Here is a 17,923-nt window from a genome sequence, read left to right on the forward strand (position 1 = left end):
TTCCCTCATTTTTTCCCCCTATCTCCATTATTAAGCACAATTATTGACATAAAAGAGGTTTTCAATACCCATTTTTAGACTGCATTCTAGCCTGGGCAATAAAGCAACACTCCCGTTCTCTCTCCCTCTTCTTCTTCCTCTTTCTTCCTCTCCTTCATTATTTTCTTTTCTTCCTTTCTCTTTTTCTTTCTTTTTCTTTTACTTTTTTTCCTTTTAAAAAAAAGTTCTTTAAAAAATAAAATAAATAAAAATAAAAACCATATCCAAACCAAAAGAAAATAAAGATGCATTAAATAAATTAACTTGGGTATGAAGAAACACTTTCTAAGCCTAACAAAATGATTTTTAAAAGTAAAGAAAATATTTGATAGATTTTACCAAATAATCAAAACATGGTAAAATTTCTTAGGTAAGTTGGTAACCATTATTATATAACAAATGAGGGGTTACGTTGAAACTCAAATACAAGTACTTTGGTCAGACTTTCTACTCTCTTGAATCTATACGCTAAGCTAATGGAATAAAGGGTATTCCAAGATTGATACCTTTGATGCATGGCAAAACAAATATCAAAGTGCAACTCATCTAAATCTAATGATGCAAAAGGGACAGCAACACAACTAAAATAATGTAGGAATGGTTTTTAAAAATATCATTATAGATACAAAAAGTAAAAAATAAATAAATTCAAATGTAACTCTGCAGTGTACGTTTTAATATCTTCATAAGCAAATGGTTCTCTTGAAAAATAAAATGTACAAAAATTCACTTCGCAAAGGAAACAGCATAAATAGGCCAATAATTATTCAAGAAATATGAAAAGATTTTAAAGTATTACCTCACTAAAAGTAATTTCTAAAAAATTACAGATATGTATTAAATATCTTATAATATCCAAACCGATGAAATAAAGGGAAAAATTGCTGGCACCACATCTTTAAGCAGATGAAACAAATGAGATCTAGCATGTAATTTGAGAGGTATCAGGTTTAAATAAGAGACAAGCTTTGTTTGCCAGTAATTCTAAATATTTTCCCTAATGAATAATCAAAGGTAGGAACAAAGATCAGGTATAAAACCATCTTTATAGGGCAATTTAAAATAACATAGAAATTAAAAACTTTTTAAAGATCTGCTATACTCACTATGAAATATCTTCCTGCCATTTAACATTATTTTTCTGAGAATAAAGAAAGAAAATGTTTTTTCTACTTTTGGTGAAAGTATAATTAAATTACATATATGTTAATGATTTTGTTATTTCTATAGTACAAAATTATTCTATTCTGTAACAAAAAAAAGATACCTACTAATTTCTTCTTTAAAATTACCCAGAATGAGGGTTTTAGACAAGTGGGTAATCTGCTAACAAAAGAATTTTTTAAATGAATTCCTTTATAATTTTTTATTTAGTTTGACTAAAATTCTTTACATAAAAATATATCTGTTAATTTTGGTACTACTTGAATAGAAGTTTAAATGAAATTACAATACGATCTGTTCTCCTGTGCCTTTTCTAAATTTTTTTTGAAATTTTCTAAATCCCAATATTCATGGGATATTTACCAGCCTAAAATGTGATTTGAAGTCTGAATTCAAACTTCTAAGTGTAAATTTTCATCAAAAACATTTCAAAGTAATATAAAGTCAATAATTCAATTTAATTAATTAGTACTAATCACACGCATGCATCAATTTCTAGTTTACAAAATCACAGCCAAATAAATGTTTTATTAAAATATTGTTGACTTTAATTAAGAAGGCATTAATCCATAGTAATAAAAAATAAGAATCTCAATTTTTAAATTTAGAACTGAAAATAAGTAATAAACTATTTTGGAATCACACATACAGTGTGATTCCAATTCTCGACATGCTCTGGATTTATACATGTTAATATTTTTTCTCACTTATATTATCCTACCCAATTCTGCTGTTAAAAATTCTCTCTGAAACTAATTCCTAATTGACATTTTTCAAGCGATTATATAACCTGCAAAAAATAAAAATAACACCCATAAAGTGAATTGTGTTATTGAACTTCAATTAATTTCAGTGGAATTTTTGCTTTTTTAAGAGTTATATCTTTAAATATTTTTCTAACATTTAGATGAAGGATTTTATAATGTTAAATTCATTTAAGTTTCTTCTACCTAGCTTTTAAAAATATTCTCACATAGTCACTGTCTAAATATCAGAAAATCAATATATTTGAAGTAAACAAAAAGTCAGTATATTTGACTCAATCATTGTATTTGAAGCCTTGCCTAAATCTTAAATATACATATATTTTTTGGTCAGAAGACTAATTCAATATGAACAAAAGAATATGAATGAAACAATAAAATTTATTGTTATCTTAAATGAATATATACATATTATTTTCACTGAGGAAATATATATCCCAATGAGGAAATGTTTATGTCTAGATAAATATTAGTGATTTATGAAAAGAAAATCCTGATTTTTCCATTTTGTTAATTTATTCAATAAACATTTATTAATATACTGTTAGGTGCCAGATTCTGTGGGTGAAACTTGAATAATATACAATTAAATAAATCATTGCCTTCATGAATCTCAGATTTTAATAGTGAGATTTCTCTGTTGAAATCATAAGTAAACATTTACAGATTAATAAATCTAAAATTGTATACACATTTTCTCCTTAGCTTTTATTAGATCTTCAAAAAGGTCAATGACAGTAATCCAATAAATATCAATAACGAGAAGGAGGAAAAATGACAAACAGGTTAGCTAGTAATTGAAAAAAAAATAGGCAAAGTAAGATATATTCCAAAAGCAACTCTGATCTTCCTCCACCCACCAAAACTGAGAAGTGAACTAATTCTACCTGGGGAACTCAAGAGAGAATTCACAAAAGAATGAAAATAACAAGCCGACATTATAATTGTGGGTGTACAATTTAAGAAAGCTCCAGTTTTTCAAAATATAATTGTATGAACCACCAACACTGGATAGTTTGGGATCCTTTGTGGACATAAGACATAAAAAATGTATAACTATCTCAATGGCAGAAGTCATATATTTAAGTATTTTTCACGTACAACTGAATTGCAATTCTAAATCTATATCAGGCATTACTAGAATTATCTTTTTCTGTAAAAAAAAAAAGTAAAATGTTTAAGACAAACATGTTTTTAAGAGTCACCAACTTAAACTTACTAGTGTTAATAATAAAGAGACCTAGTAATTTACCAACCTATTAACTTAAAAGTAACATCTTTAAAGATGGAAAATTGTGAATAAAGTATTTATTTAAAAAGGTTTCAATTATCAATGAAAATAAATTGGTGTTGAGAAGACAAAAAAAATTACAGACTCAGTTCTCAACAGAAAAATTATATTGAAGTTCAGTAATATTAGTCTGAAATTTCAAGAATACCTTAATAAACAACACTATAAAACCCATAAATGTTTACTCGGACATAGGAAATAATTTTGCATAATAAATGCCTATCATAAAGTATAAATATAACATATTAAACATATAAAATCTTAAGAAAGAAAATGCAAGAATGTCTTAAATACTAGAAAGACTAGTGGGAACACCCTTTATGAAGAATCTATCACAAAATGAAAAATGATACTATTAGATTGGCTGACATTTATTATTTGTGGATACCATTAAATTGAGTTTTATTAAAGGAGAGAAATTGTTTAACTGAAGTTGTAATATAATTTAATGTTGTCAAACTATGAACAACTAAAATACCTAACTTGTCAAGACCGATAGCTTATTAATCAATATTTACTTTAAGATCTTCTCTTACTGTGCCCATCAATCTAAGGTAAAAAAACTTGATAAACTTTGCACAGTCCTCATCAGTTCCCCATTTACAAGAGTTGCCTTAAATCACCTAGCATAGATCCTAAGACCTTATTAATACCCTCCTTGACTTACACCTTCTGAAACAGTAGGAAGACTCTCTAGAGATTCTCCCTTTCTGAAGTAAGTTTAATGAAATTAGCTTTGCTTAATCAGCAGGGGTTGTCTTTTTGGAGGAATCAACAGTTAACAAAGTAACAACTCTTCGATTACTCATTTTAATTTCTTTTATTTTCTGATATTATATTATGAACATGCCTTCGATGGAATGCTGATAAGTATTTAGCCTGTGACATTTGTTTTTATTTATTTACTTATTTTATTATTATTATTATTATCGTTATTATTATTTTCTGAGAAGGAGTCTTGCTCTGTCATCCAGGCTGCAGTGGAGTGGCATGATCTCAGCTTACTGCAACCTCTACCTCCAGATTCAAAGATTCTTCTGCCCTAGCCTCCCAAGTAGCTGAGATTACAGGTACATGCCACCATACCTGGCTAATTTTTATATTTTCAGTAGATACAGGGTTTCATCATGTTGGCCAGGCTGATCTCGAACTCCTGACCTCAAGTATCCACTTACCTCAGCTTCCCAAGGTGCTGGGATTACAGGCATGAGCCACTGTGCCTGACCTTAGATTGTGACATTTTAAATAAGGAGAAGAACATACGTTCAATATAAATGGACTTGTCATTAACCCCGAAAAGCAATATTCATTTTGGTTTGCACTCGGAATTAACTCTTACATTAATTTTTACAAATTACTATAAAAAATTTCATTTTCAATAGTTAGTAAGGTGGGAATGGGGAGCCTATTTCATTCTAATTCTCAAAAGGGTAATAATAGGCTATTGTGAACAGTTTCTAAAATTCAACAGGTTATGATCAGAAGGTCCAGAAATTAAAAGATACCTTTATTTAATATGAACTTAAATACAGCACCCATGTTCATTAAAAGAAAATAAAAGATGAACACACGATTTTAGTGGATCCGCAGGGCTTTCTTTTGAGCTCTCTGATAATTATTTCAATATATACTAAGAGATTTCAATGTATGTATTCAAACAAGTATGTAAACAAGTAAATTTTAAAATGTATAGGAATATAAATAAATTATATATATATAAATACTGTAGAGCATATTTAGAAATAGAAAAGTTGTTTAAATAATTCTTAAATTCTTAATTCTTTTTAAATGTCAGACTACATCTTTAAAACTCTCTTCTTTAGTCAAAATATTTTCGTTAATCAGCAATATGAATAAAATATATCGAACAGACTTTAATATATAAATTTGTAGTACTTTCTGGAAAATATTCTGTTCTTGTGTCATTGATAAGAAAGAAATACTGACAAACCTCATACGTTGCTGGGCCTGGAGTAATCTCTCTGGACTCTACAAAGCGCTTTGATGCTTTCGTAAATAAGGGTATGGGGCAAGATTTCCTTAAAACGGGATTGTATGATGCAGGACCTGAAAGAAAACAAATGTAAAAATTATAATTAAATGTGTTGTAAAATTATTGATTTTGGTCATATGGATATAGTAAGTTCAGGTTCTTAATGTATAAAATTAGCAACAAACAATTTTGGACCCATTTTTTTGAATGCTTAAAATCATTTGGTTTACATCTTTGAAATATGATAGGTGTAAAATAGTGACATCTGTTTACCAAATAATTACAGTACAGCAATAATTTCCAAATAAGAGAAAACAGTACTCCCTCAAGATATTTATACATCATGAATGAAGATGGTTCACTCTTATATACTAAATATTCATTCACATGTTCAGTGAGGAATTAGTGCTTGAGCTACATTTGTAAATATAAATAGGATTTAAAGAAGCAGAAAGGTGTTTTAGTAGCATTCTGGGCACTAAACATTATGGAAATCAAGACATGAAGATGGAATGTATATGAAGCAATTGGATGTAGTAAACACGTTGTTTGCATGGAACAGGGCCTAATCCTAAATAAGGATTTTTGTACTTAAGTCAATGGGTTTCAAATCGTATTCTTTAATGCTTCTATATTCTTATGGAAGTGACCAGAGGATAATTTGTAGGTAAAGCCCAGGTAGAAAATGTATGAATTATTTTCATTCACAACATCTCTAAAAACATTTGAGAACCACTTTAATTGACAATGTGTAGCTCTTAAAAGTTTTAGATTGAATAGTCATGAAAGTGAATTCTGGCAGTACTTTACAGGATGAGATGACTTGAAGGAATAGTAACAATGAGTTTATGCACATTACTAGGGGAAAAGAACAACTCACAACATTTTCTAAGAGGCACAACAAACACTACATCATGTATAGAGACTAGAACATGATAAACATTAACAGTGGCTATAAAAAAGGTAATATTGTGACAGAAATAAGGAGACATGAAAGGAAGATACTATTAGAGGGGAACATTATGAGTTTGTTTGTGAACTAGTTATGCTTGAAAAGATGACAGGCTACCCAAAACAGAAATGTCCAGAAGACAATCAGAGATTGAAGCTCAGTGAGAAAGCTGGTCTGGAGAATAAGCATGAAAGTATTCACTTACAGGCAATGGTTGAGGTTTTTCTAAGTCAAAGAGTATGGAAAGAGGACTGAATATTTAGGGGCTATATACAGGGAGGGAAGAGAAGAGTCAAAAAAGGAGACAGTCTAGTGCAGTGGCCCCTAATCTTTTTGGCACCAGGGACCAATTTCGTGAAAGACAATTTTTCCATGGATGGTTGGGGAGTGAGGGAGGTGAGAGGATGGTTTCAGGTTGGAATCGTTCCACCTGAGATCATCAGACATTAAGAATCAAGTTAGATTCTTGATTCTCATGAAAAGTGTGCAACCTAGACTCTTCACATGTGCAGTTCAGGATAGGGTTTGAGCTCCTATGATGATATAATGTCAGGCTGATCTAACAGGAGGTGGAGCTCAGGTGGTAATCTCACTTGCCCTCTGCTCACCTCCTGCTGGGCAGCCTGGTTCCCAACAGGCCATTGCCAGGTATGCATTCTTAGCTCATGGATAGGGGACCCATGGTCTAGTGAATGGAACCTAGCTGGTACAAATTCACAGAGAGAAGATAGGGAGAGGTAATTTTTTTCTTCATTCATATTTTAAACAATATTATTGAGTGTCTATCACATGCCAAATGTTGTGTATCAGAGAATGTTAGAGGTCTACTATAACAAATGTTTCAAGAGGAGAGAAGACTGAGGAAGGACACTGCAGAACATGTGGAATATAATTTTAGAAGAATGGTAGTGAATTAAATTAAATTGGGGGGCATAAAGGAGGAATGTATGGAGAGAGAAAAGAAAAACTTCAGCCATAGAATATTGGCAATAAATACAAATAGTGAAATAGGAGAGTAGATATAATGATATTAATAAAATACAAAATTAATTTCTCTACATTTCCCTAACAAGTATGCAATTCAATCTACCTACTTTGACAAGTACATTCTTGTTGTTGATTTAAAATCTAAAATATTTTTAAACTCACAGGTTCACATGAAACATTTTTAATGTTTTTAGCTTCATTAATATAGGACAATTCAAAATTTAAAATAAAGGAGGACATCCAGGCTCTATCCCAGTCATTTTAATATAATTTCAATTAAGATACAGGTATCTAGACTAAGTCGAAGATGGCTGCATAGAAACACCTCTGGAGTGCAGTTCCCAGCGAGAACAATGCAGAGGGTGAGTAATCACTGCATTTCCAAATGAGTTATTACTACTCACAGACCAGGAGATTCCTGGGCTGAAAAGCATCACAAGTTTCCAACATGGCTGTTTCCACTGGCACAGCGAGTTTCCACACAGAAACTCACAAAAATATGGGCAGCCGTTTCAACTGGCACCTAGAATGCCTGGAAGACAGAGCCCCCCAATCAACTGGAAAAAAGGGGACTGAAACAGGGAGCCAGGTGATCTGGCTTGGCGGGTCCCACTCACATAAAGACCAGCAATCTGAAATGCCCTGGATTAAGAGTTTCACAGCAAGCAGAGCTGGACTCGGGACAGTCCAGCTCTGACTGGAGGGGAAAGGCATCCACCATTACCAAGGCAGTCCAGCACTACCAAGGTAGTCCGTCATTACCACGGCAATCCACCATTACTGAGGCAGTCCACCATTACCGAGTCAGTTCTAACTATACCTCTGTAAACAAAGCCACAAGGAAGTTCACACAGCAGCTGGGCAGAGTGCACAGCAGCTCAGCAAGGCCTCTGCTGGAAGACTGTGACTAGGCTACCTCCTTGCAGAGCAGGATATCTCTGAAAAAAGCCAGCAGCATGTCGGGAACTTATAAATAAAGCCCCACCTTCCCAGAACAGAGCGCCTGGGGAAAAGGCAGTTATGAGTTCCACTGCAGCAGACTTAAACGTGCATGCCAAGGAGTGCTGAATGGAACAATGGAGCTCACAGCTCAGCACTTGAGCTCCTATAAGAGAAAGACTGTCTCCTCAAGCAGCTCCCCAACTCCCATATATCCAAAGAGACACCTCATAAAGGAGAGCTCAGGCTGACATCTGGTGGGTATCCGTCTGGGATGAAGATAAGAGAAAAAGAAACTGGCAGTAATCTTACTGTTCTGCAGCCACTGCAGGTGATCCCCAGGCAAACAGGATCTGGAGTAGACCTCCAGCAGTCCTACAGCAGAGGGACCTGACTGTTAGAAGGAAAACTAAAAAACAGAAAGAAGTCACTTCAACATCAACAACAACAAAAAAAGTCCACTCAAAACCCCATCTGAAAGTCACCAACTACAAAGACCACAGGTAGATAAATCAACAAGGATGAGAAGAAACCATCACAAAAAGGATGAAAGCAGCAAAAACCAGAATACATACCCTCCTCCAAGGATCACAGCTCCTCACAAGCAAGAGGAAAAAGCTGGATGGAAATGAGTCTGATGAACTGACAGAAACAGGCTTCAGAAGGTGGGTAATAACAAAATTCTCTGTGCTAAAAGAACATGTTCTAACCCAATTCAAGGAAATTAAGAACGTTGAAAAAGGTTTGATGAAATGCTAACGAGAATAAATAGCTTAAAGAAGAATATAAATGACTTAATGAGCTAAAAAGCACAACACGAGAACTTTGCAAAGCATACAGAAGCTTCTATAGCCAAATCAACCAAGCAGAAGAAAGGATATCAGAGACTGAAGATCAACTCAATGAAATGAAACGAGAAGACAAGATGCGAGAAAAAGGAGGGAGAAGAAATGAACAAAGCCTCCAAGAAATATAGGATTATGTTAAAAGACCTAATCTATGTTTGATAGTTGTACCGGAATGTGACAGAGAAAATAAATCCAAGATGGAAAATGCTCTTCAAGATATTATCCAGGAGAACTTCCCCAACCTAGCAAGGCAGGACAATATTCAAATGCAGGAAATACAGAGATCACCACAAAGATATTCCTTAAGAAGAGCAACCCCAAGGCACAAAATTATCAGATTTACCAGGGTTGAAATGAAGGAAAAAAAATGCTAAGTGCAGCCAGAGAGGAAGATCAGGTTACCCACAAAGGGAAGCCAATCAGACTCACAGCAGCTCTCTCAGCAGAAACCTGCAAGCCAGAAGAGAGTAGGGGCCAATATTCAACATGCATAAATAAAAGAACTTTCAACCTGGAATTTCATATCCAGGCAAAGTAAGCTTCATAAGCGAAGGAGAAATAAAATCTTTTATGAACAAGCAATTTCTGAGAGATTTCATCACCACCAGGCCTGCCTTACAAGAGCTCCTGAAAGAAGCACTAAACATAGAAAGTAACAACCAGTATCAGCCACTCCAAAAACATACCAAATGGAAAAGACACAAAGAATAAATTGTGTCAACTAATGGGCAAAACAACCAGCTAGCATCAAAATGGTAGGATCAAATTCACATATAACAATATTAACCTTAAATGTAAATTGGCTAAGTACCCCAATCAAAGACACAGACTGGCAAATTGGATAAAATGTTAAAACCCATCAGTGTGCTGTATCCAGGAAACCCATCTCACGTGCAAGGAAAGTATCTCATACATACTCTCAAAATAAGGGTATAGAGGAAGATTTACCAAACAAATGGAGAGAAAAAAAAGCAGGAGTTATGATACTAGTCTCTGATAAAACAGATTTTAAACTATCACAGATCAAAAGAGACAAAGAAGGGCATTACATAATGGTAAAAGGATCAACACAACAAGAAGAGCTAATGATCCTAAATATGTACGCACCCAATACAGGAACACCCAGATACATAAAATAAGGTCTTAATGACCTACAAAGCGACTTAGACTTGCACACAATAATAGTGGAAGACTTTAACACTGCACTGTCAATAATACACAGATCAACGAGACAGAAAATTAACAGGGATATCCAGGATTGAACTCAGATCTGGACCAAGCAAACCTAATAGACATATACAAAACTCTCCACCGCACATTCACAAAATATACATTCTTCTCAGCACCACATTGGACCTACTCTAAAAGTGACCACATAATTGGAAGTAAATCACTCCTCAGCAAATGCAAAAGAACTGAAATCATAATCAATAGTCTCTCAGACCACAGTGCAATCAAATTAGAATTCAGGATTAAGAAACTAACTCAAAACAGCACAATATCATGGAAACTGAATAACTGGCCCTTGAAAGTTGACTGGATAAACAATGAAATGAAGGCAGAAATAAAGATGTTCTTTGAAACCAAAGAGAATGAAGACACAATGAACTAGAATCTCTGGGACCCATTTAAAGCAGTGTCAAGAGGGAAATTTACAGCAATAAATACATACATGAGAAGAAAGGGAAAATCTAAAATTGACACCCTATCACCAAAGTTGAAACAGCCAGAGGAGCAAGATCAAAAACACTCAAAAGCTAGCAGAAGACAAGAAATAACTAAGAGCAGAACTGATGGACATAGAGACACAAAAAACCCTTCAAAAAGTCAATAAATCCAGGAGCTGATTTTTTGAAAAGATCAACAAAATACACAGACCACTAGCCAGATTAATAAAAAAGAGAAAAAAATAAAATAGATGTAATGAAAAATGATAAAAGGGGTATCACCACCGATTTCACAGAAATACAAACCATCATCAAAGATTACTATAGATGACTCTATGCACATAAACCAGCAAACACAGAAAAAATGGATAAATTCCTGGACACTTGCAACCTCCCAAGCCTAAACCAGGAAGAAGTCAAAACCCTGAATAGACCAATAACAAGGCCTGAAGTTGAGACAGTAATTAATAGCCTACCAATCAAAAAAAGCCAAGGTCCAGAGAGGTTCACAGCCAAACTATACCAAATATACAAAGAGGAGCTGGTACCATCCCATCTGAAACTATTCCAAACAATCCAAAAAGAGGGAATCCTCCCCAAATCATTTTATGAGACCAACATCATCCTGATACCAAAACCCAGCAGAGACTCAACAAAAAAAAGAAAACTTCAGCCCAATATCCATGATGAACACAGATGAAAAAATCTTCAATAAAATATTGGCAAACCTATTGCAACAGCACATCAAAAAGATAATCCATCATGATCATGTAGCCTTCATCCTGGGGATGCAAGGCTGGTTCCACATATGCAAGTCTATAAACGTAATCCACCACATAAACAGAACCGAAGACAAAAACACATAATTATCTCGATAGATTCAGAGAAGGCCTTCAACAAAATTCAATAGCCCTTCATGCTAAAAACTCTCAATAAACTAGGTATTAATGGAACATATCTCAAAATAATAAAAGCTGTTTATCACAAATTCACAGCCAATATCATACTGAATGGGCAAAAACTGGAAGCATTTCCTTTGAAATCTGGCACTAGACAAGGATGCCCTCTCTCACAACTCTGATTCAACACAGTATTGGAAATTCTAGCCAGAGCAATCAGGCAAGAAAAATAAATAAAGAGTACTTAATTAGGAAAAGAGGAAGTCAAATTGTCTCTCTTTGCAGACAACGTGATTGTATATTTGGAAGACCCCATCGTCTCATACCAAAATCTCCTGAAACTGATAAGCAACTTCAGCAAAGTCTCAGTATGCAAAATCAATATGCAAAAATCACAAGCATTCCTATACACCAATAACAGACTAAAAGAGAGTCATATCAAGAGCAAACTCCATTCACAATTGCTACAGAAAGAATAAAATACCTAGAAATACAACTAGCAAGGGATGTAAAGGAACTCTTCAAGGAGAACTACAAACCACTGCTCAAGGAAATAAGAAAGGATAAAAACAGACAGAAAAATATTCCATGCTCATGGTTAGGAAGAATCAATATTGTAAAAATGGCCATACTGCCCAAAGTAATTTATAGATTCAGCACTATCCCCATCAAGGTACATATGGACATAAACCAGTATGTTTATGTCCTCTTCACAGAATTGGAAAAAACCACCTTAAACTTCATATGGAACCAAAAGAGAACCCACATAGCCAAGACAATCCTAATCAAAAAGAACAAAGCTGGAGGCATTATGCTGCCTGACTTCAAACTATACTACAAGGCTACAGTAATCAAAACATATGGTACTGGTACCAAACAGTGATACAGACCAATGGAACAGAACAGAAGCTCAGAGGCAATGCCACACATCTGTAACCATCTGATCTTTGACAAACCTGACAAAAACAAGCAATGAGGAAAGAATTCCCTGTTTATAAATGGTCTTGGGAAAACTGGCTAGCCATGTGCAGAAAGCAGAAACTGGACCCTTTCCTTACACCTTACACTAAAATTAACTCCAGATGGGTTAAAGACTTAAACATAAGCCCTAACACCATAAAAACCCAAGAAAAAAACCTAGGCAAAACCATTCAGAATATAGGCAAAGGCAAGGACTTCATGACCAAAACACTAAAAGCAATGGCTCCGAAAGCCAAAATAGACAAATTGGGTCTAATTAAACTCTGTACAGCAAAATAAACCAGAGCTTTTATACAGCAAAAGAAATAGTCATTAGAGTGAACCAGCAACCAACACAATGGGAAAAAAATTTTGCAATCTCCCATCTGACAAAAGGCTAATTTCCAGAATCTACAAAGAACTAAAACAGATTTACAAGAAAAAAAAAAAAAAAAAAAAAAAAAAAAAAAAAACATTCAAAAGTGGGCAAAGGACATGAACAGACACTTTTAAAAAGAAGACATATATGATTCCAACAAACATTAAAAAATTCTTGTCATCGCTGGTCATAAGAGAAATGCAAATCAAAACCACATTGAGATACCATCTCATGCTAGTTAGAATGGCAATCATTAAAAATCTGAGACAGGGCCGGGCGCGGTGGCTCAAGCCTGTAATCCCAGCACTTTGGGAGGCCAAAGTGGGTGGATCACAAGGTCGAGAGATTGAGACCATCCTGGTCAACATGGTGAAACCCCGTCTCTACTAAAAATACAAAAAATTAGCTGGGCACGGTGGTGCGTGCCTGTAATCCCAGCTACTCGGGAGGCTGAGGCAGGAGAATTGCCTGAACCCAGGAGGCGGAGGTTGCGGTGAGCCGAGATCGCACCATTGCACTCCAGCTTGGGTAACAAGAGCGAAACTCCGTCTCAAAAAAAAAAAAAAAAAAAAAAAAAAAAAAAAAAAAAATCTGAGACAACAGATGCTCGAGAGGATGTGGAGAAACAGGAATGCTTTTACACTCTTGGTGGAAGTGTAAATTAGTTCAACCATTGTGGAAGACCGTTTGGTGATTCCTTAAGGACCTAGAAATAGAAATTCCATTTGACCCAGCAATTCCATTACTGGGTATATATCCAAAGGATTAAATCATTCTATCATAAAGAAACATGCACACATATGTTCATTGTGGCACTGTTTACAATAGCAAAGACCTGGAACCAACCCAAATGCCTAGCGATGATAGACTGGACAAGGAAAATGTGGCACATATACATCATGGAAAACTATGAAGCCATAGAAAACAATGAGTTGGTGTTCTTTGTAGGGACATGGATGAATCTGGAAACCATCATTCTCAGCAAACTGACACAAGAACAGAAAACCAGACACCACATGTTCTCACTCATAGATGCGTGTTGAAAAATAAGAACACATGGACACAGGTAGGAAAGCATCACACACTGGGGTCTGATGCAGGGGGGAATAGAGGAGAGACAGAGGCGGGTAGGGAGGTTGAGGAGGGATAACATGGGAAGAAATGCCAGATAAAAGTGACAGGGGGATGAAGGCAGCAAACCACATTGCCATGTAGGTACCTATGTAACAATCCTGCATGTTCTGTGCATATTCCCCAGAACCTAAAGTGTAATTTTATATATATATATATAAAGATACAGGTATCTAAAATTTCTTGTGGGAAGCTAATGCCTTTTGATATACCAAGTGATGAGTAAAGTAAAATGTTTTTGCAAATGCATCTTACTATAATGTAATAGCATGCACAACTTTGGAATAATATAATTTACATTTACAGTGCAGAGGAATAATGCACATATACATACTGACAGACATTCATACACACACTATGCATGGGAAAATGTATCATCAACGAAAGTATTTAGAATAAGAAAACAAACAAACTATAATTAGAAGCTGGGTACATCATAATTCTACAGTCAGTTAATTGAAAATTATAACTTTAACCATAAAGACTTACAAAGGTTAATGCAACAGGTAAGGCTATTATCCAAACACTATTGTAACTGTAAGTTTCATTTTCAGTCATGAAGAAATATTGTCTATCCTCTGCCCTTACCATCAGGGTACAGAAACTGATAAATATTTACAATTACAGTTATAACTCATTAAAAGAAAGCAAATTATTCAAATAGAGTTGTAGCAGATTACTTTTTATTGGAATTCCTTTGAGGAACATTAAGTGAAGCAAAACTTCTCAGCATGCATCTTGCCGCATTTTAGAACTCAACCTGCTTTAAGCTACGGAATATTTTTTTTTTAATGAAAAGGTTTATTACACTTATTCTTAAAATATATTTCCAATTACATATGCTATTGCTTATATGATACAGGCGAAAGACTTACATTGCTCCACCAGCTCTGATTCATAGCTAGATTAGCAGAAACTGTCTTCTATTCAGATATCAAAATGTCACATTTTAATCACAGGTCATGAAGAAGAAAACTTCTCATTCCAAATCAAACACCTATGAAAAGTCTGTCTGAATCACGACTAGTATATAATGGGAAATCCAAGAGTAGATGATTCTTATAATTGCATATTTTCCAGCCCTGTGCCAACTCAGTCTCTGAAATGTCAACCAATGCTAGAGGGCAAAAAATGGAACATAACAGGAACGGTGAGTAATTTAACATAAAAATCTATGTTTCTGTCCCTTCAATATGACCATCTTGGTATATTAGAGTGGCCTCAATAAAAACAGCTTCTATAAATAAAGCTACAAAATCTCTGATTTCATACTTTTTTTTATAATAAGCTAAAATTATAAATAATGCAATCATTCTTGCTATGAATACTTTTTTTCTTGTGAAGGTGACAGAAACCTACTAAAAAGTAAATATCCCAGGTATAAGCATAACTTTAGAGATTAAAAATCATTTAGAAAATTGTTCATTGAAACTTCATGGCTTTAAAATGTCATTTAGAAAGTTCATACATTTATGGAACACATTTTCTCACACTGATTTTATTCTTCAGCTTTGCAAATGAAGTAATAGCAAAAAGAAAAGACTAGTACACAAAGAAGTATCATCATCAATGCTAGAGACACATTTAGGTTTAATGCTGTTCCACTACTTCTAAGATTAGATTTTATTAAATGGCACTTCAGATTATGACCATAGAATTGCACAGTCTATTAAATTGAGCTATAGGTAATGAAAGAAAAAAAGAGTCCCATACTACATGAATTTTAACCAAAGCGTCCGTGTATATTTTTGCCATTTCCTTAAATTGTCTGTTAAAAAACAAAAATGGTATTACATACTTTAAGAAGTAAGATTTTACGGCCGGGTGCAGTGGCTCAAGCCTGTAATCCCAGTACTTTGGGAGGCCGAGGCGGGTGGATCACGAGGTCAAGAGATCGAGTCCATCCTGGCCAACATGGTGAAACCCCGTCTCTACTAAAAATACAAAAAATTAGCTGGGCATGGTGGCACGTGCCTGTAATCCCAGCTACTCTGGAGGCTGAGGCAGAAGAATTGCCTGAACCCAGGAGGCGGAGGTTGCGGTGAGCCGAGATCACGCCATTGCACTCCAGCCTGGGTAACAAGAGCGAAACTCCGTCTCAAAAAAAAAAAAAAAAAAAAAAAGAAAGAAATAAGATTTTACATATTCAAGGTTATCTTAAAGCTATTACAGTGTATATGGAAGTTACTGAGAACACAGTCCCTAAGAAATGGACTGTTACAATGCATTCCAAACTAAATAGACTGCAAAATTCATCTCCTGGAGTCTACCTAAACCATGCACCTGTTAAAACATGTGTTCCTAGTACTGATTAAGCTATAGGGCTGTCACTGTTATGACATATAAATATAAAATCATATGGATTTGGCTTGACTGAAATATCTCTTCAGACAGCAATGTCTGTTTATCTGTGTACCTCTAAGTACATACTTATCAAAATGTGCATCCATAAGCCCTGTCAAGTGAAGTCTTTCAACTGCAGCTATAAAAAAGATACTTCCACTCTGTGATAACGTAAGTACATTGTAGGTAAATCTGAATGACTTTCACCAGTCATAAATGTAGGTGTAACACAGTTTCTGTGTGAATTATAAGAACCAACTGGAAGGAAGGATAATCGCCCTTCACCTAAAATCACTTTGAGTAGGTAGTACACAGATTTGTAACACATAAATTATTTTTAAGAATGAACAGAATTAGCAAATAATAAAATATGAAATTGTTTTCAAGGTAAATAGAATACTTCACATCTGTCCTGAAATATTAGTGGCAAATTCTCATAATTAAATTTTGGTTTTATACTCCACAGTTCTTATGTAAAGGTTTGGAGCCATATTGCCAAGAAAATTATCAAGGCAAAAAATGTAGAATAAGTCTCAACATATATTTGAAGTGTCCTTAGATCACCGTTATGAATTAAACACTCTATCAGGGCTAAATTAGCAAGGCATTCCCTCTGTCAAGACTGCTACTTATCTCTGGGAATATTGCTTGTAAAAATCAGGATAACAATAAAACACATCACATTATAGATGGAGTTATGTAAAGTCCTTTAAATAAAATACCAACTTTATTTTAAAAATAATTAAAACACTTGATTAAACTAAATTATTCACAAACATTACAGAAAATCACTAATTTGTACCATTTAAGTTGTGACTATTTGTCATTTTCTCAACTTGTTAAAAATTTTAAGGCTTCTAAATATGTTTGGGTTTGAATCTGCTGCAAATATCTTTACCTGTATAGGTCTGCTAGGATAAAGCTAGACTCACAGAGTTTTAGTTTCCTGAAAGAGGAGGCTACACAATTTATTTAGTGAGGAGCCAATTAAGCAAAGATTAATATTTCATTTATAACTTTAATGAAATCAATGATACAATACTTTTTATGCTTTGATGTCATCAAAACTTTTTACATTTATTGGAGATTAAACAAGAACTATTATAGTAACCATTGAATATTTCAGGAAGCTTGGTCCTCCTTTTTAGCCAACCAAATTATATGTAGATTTAAATCTAAATAAGAATGTTTTTCTTCAACCTAACAGTATTCTTTGGTCACTATAATCCTGTGATCATGTAATACAAATATTCTCTAATCTTGTTCCTATGCCCTAGTGGAATAAGAGACAGCAGACTACAGTGAAAATTCAGCAGGATTCTTCCCTTTCAAAGTTTCTCATCAACTAAGGTTGAATATTCCTAATCCAAAAATCTGAAATCTAAAGTACTCCAAAATCTTAAACTTTTTGAGCATTAATGTGATGCTCAAAGAAAATATTCATTGATGCATTTCAGATTTTGGATTTTCAGATTAGGGATGCTGCACTGTTAAGTATAAATAATGTAAATATTCTAAGATCCAAAAACTCAAACCTGAAACATTTCTGGTCCCAATCATTTTGGAT

General features: G+C 34.2%; 1 protein-coding gene across 9 annotated transcripts in view; it reads right to left on the reverse strand.

Annotated features, from left to right (window-relative positions):
• Positions 1-17,923, reverse strand: part of STPG2 (sperm tail PG-rich repeat containing 2) — a 671,193-nt gene that overhangs the window by 283,241 nt on the left and 370,029 nt on the right. For 7 of the 9 annotated variants that reach the window (XM_074396474.1, XM_074396472.1, XM_074396473.1 and 4 more), the window contains one exon: positions 5,210-5,325. In XM_074396474.1, the coding sequence (XP_074252575.1) occupies positions 5,210-5,325 (116 nt within the window). Of the gene's footprint in view, positions 1-5,209; positions 5,326-17,923 lie in introns of those variants that run through there. The other 2 variants (XM_074396477.1, XM_074396479.1) reach the window with 2 other exon arrangements.

The sequence above is a fragment of the Saimiri boliviensis genome, chromosome 3 (genome assembly GCF_048565385.1).
Source record: "Saimiri boliviensis isolate mSaiBol1 chromosome 3, mSaiBol1.pri, whole genome shotgun sequence".
Lineage (NCBI taxonomy): Eukaryota > Metazoa > Chordata > Mammalia > Primates > Cebidae > Saimiri > Saimiri boliviensis.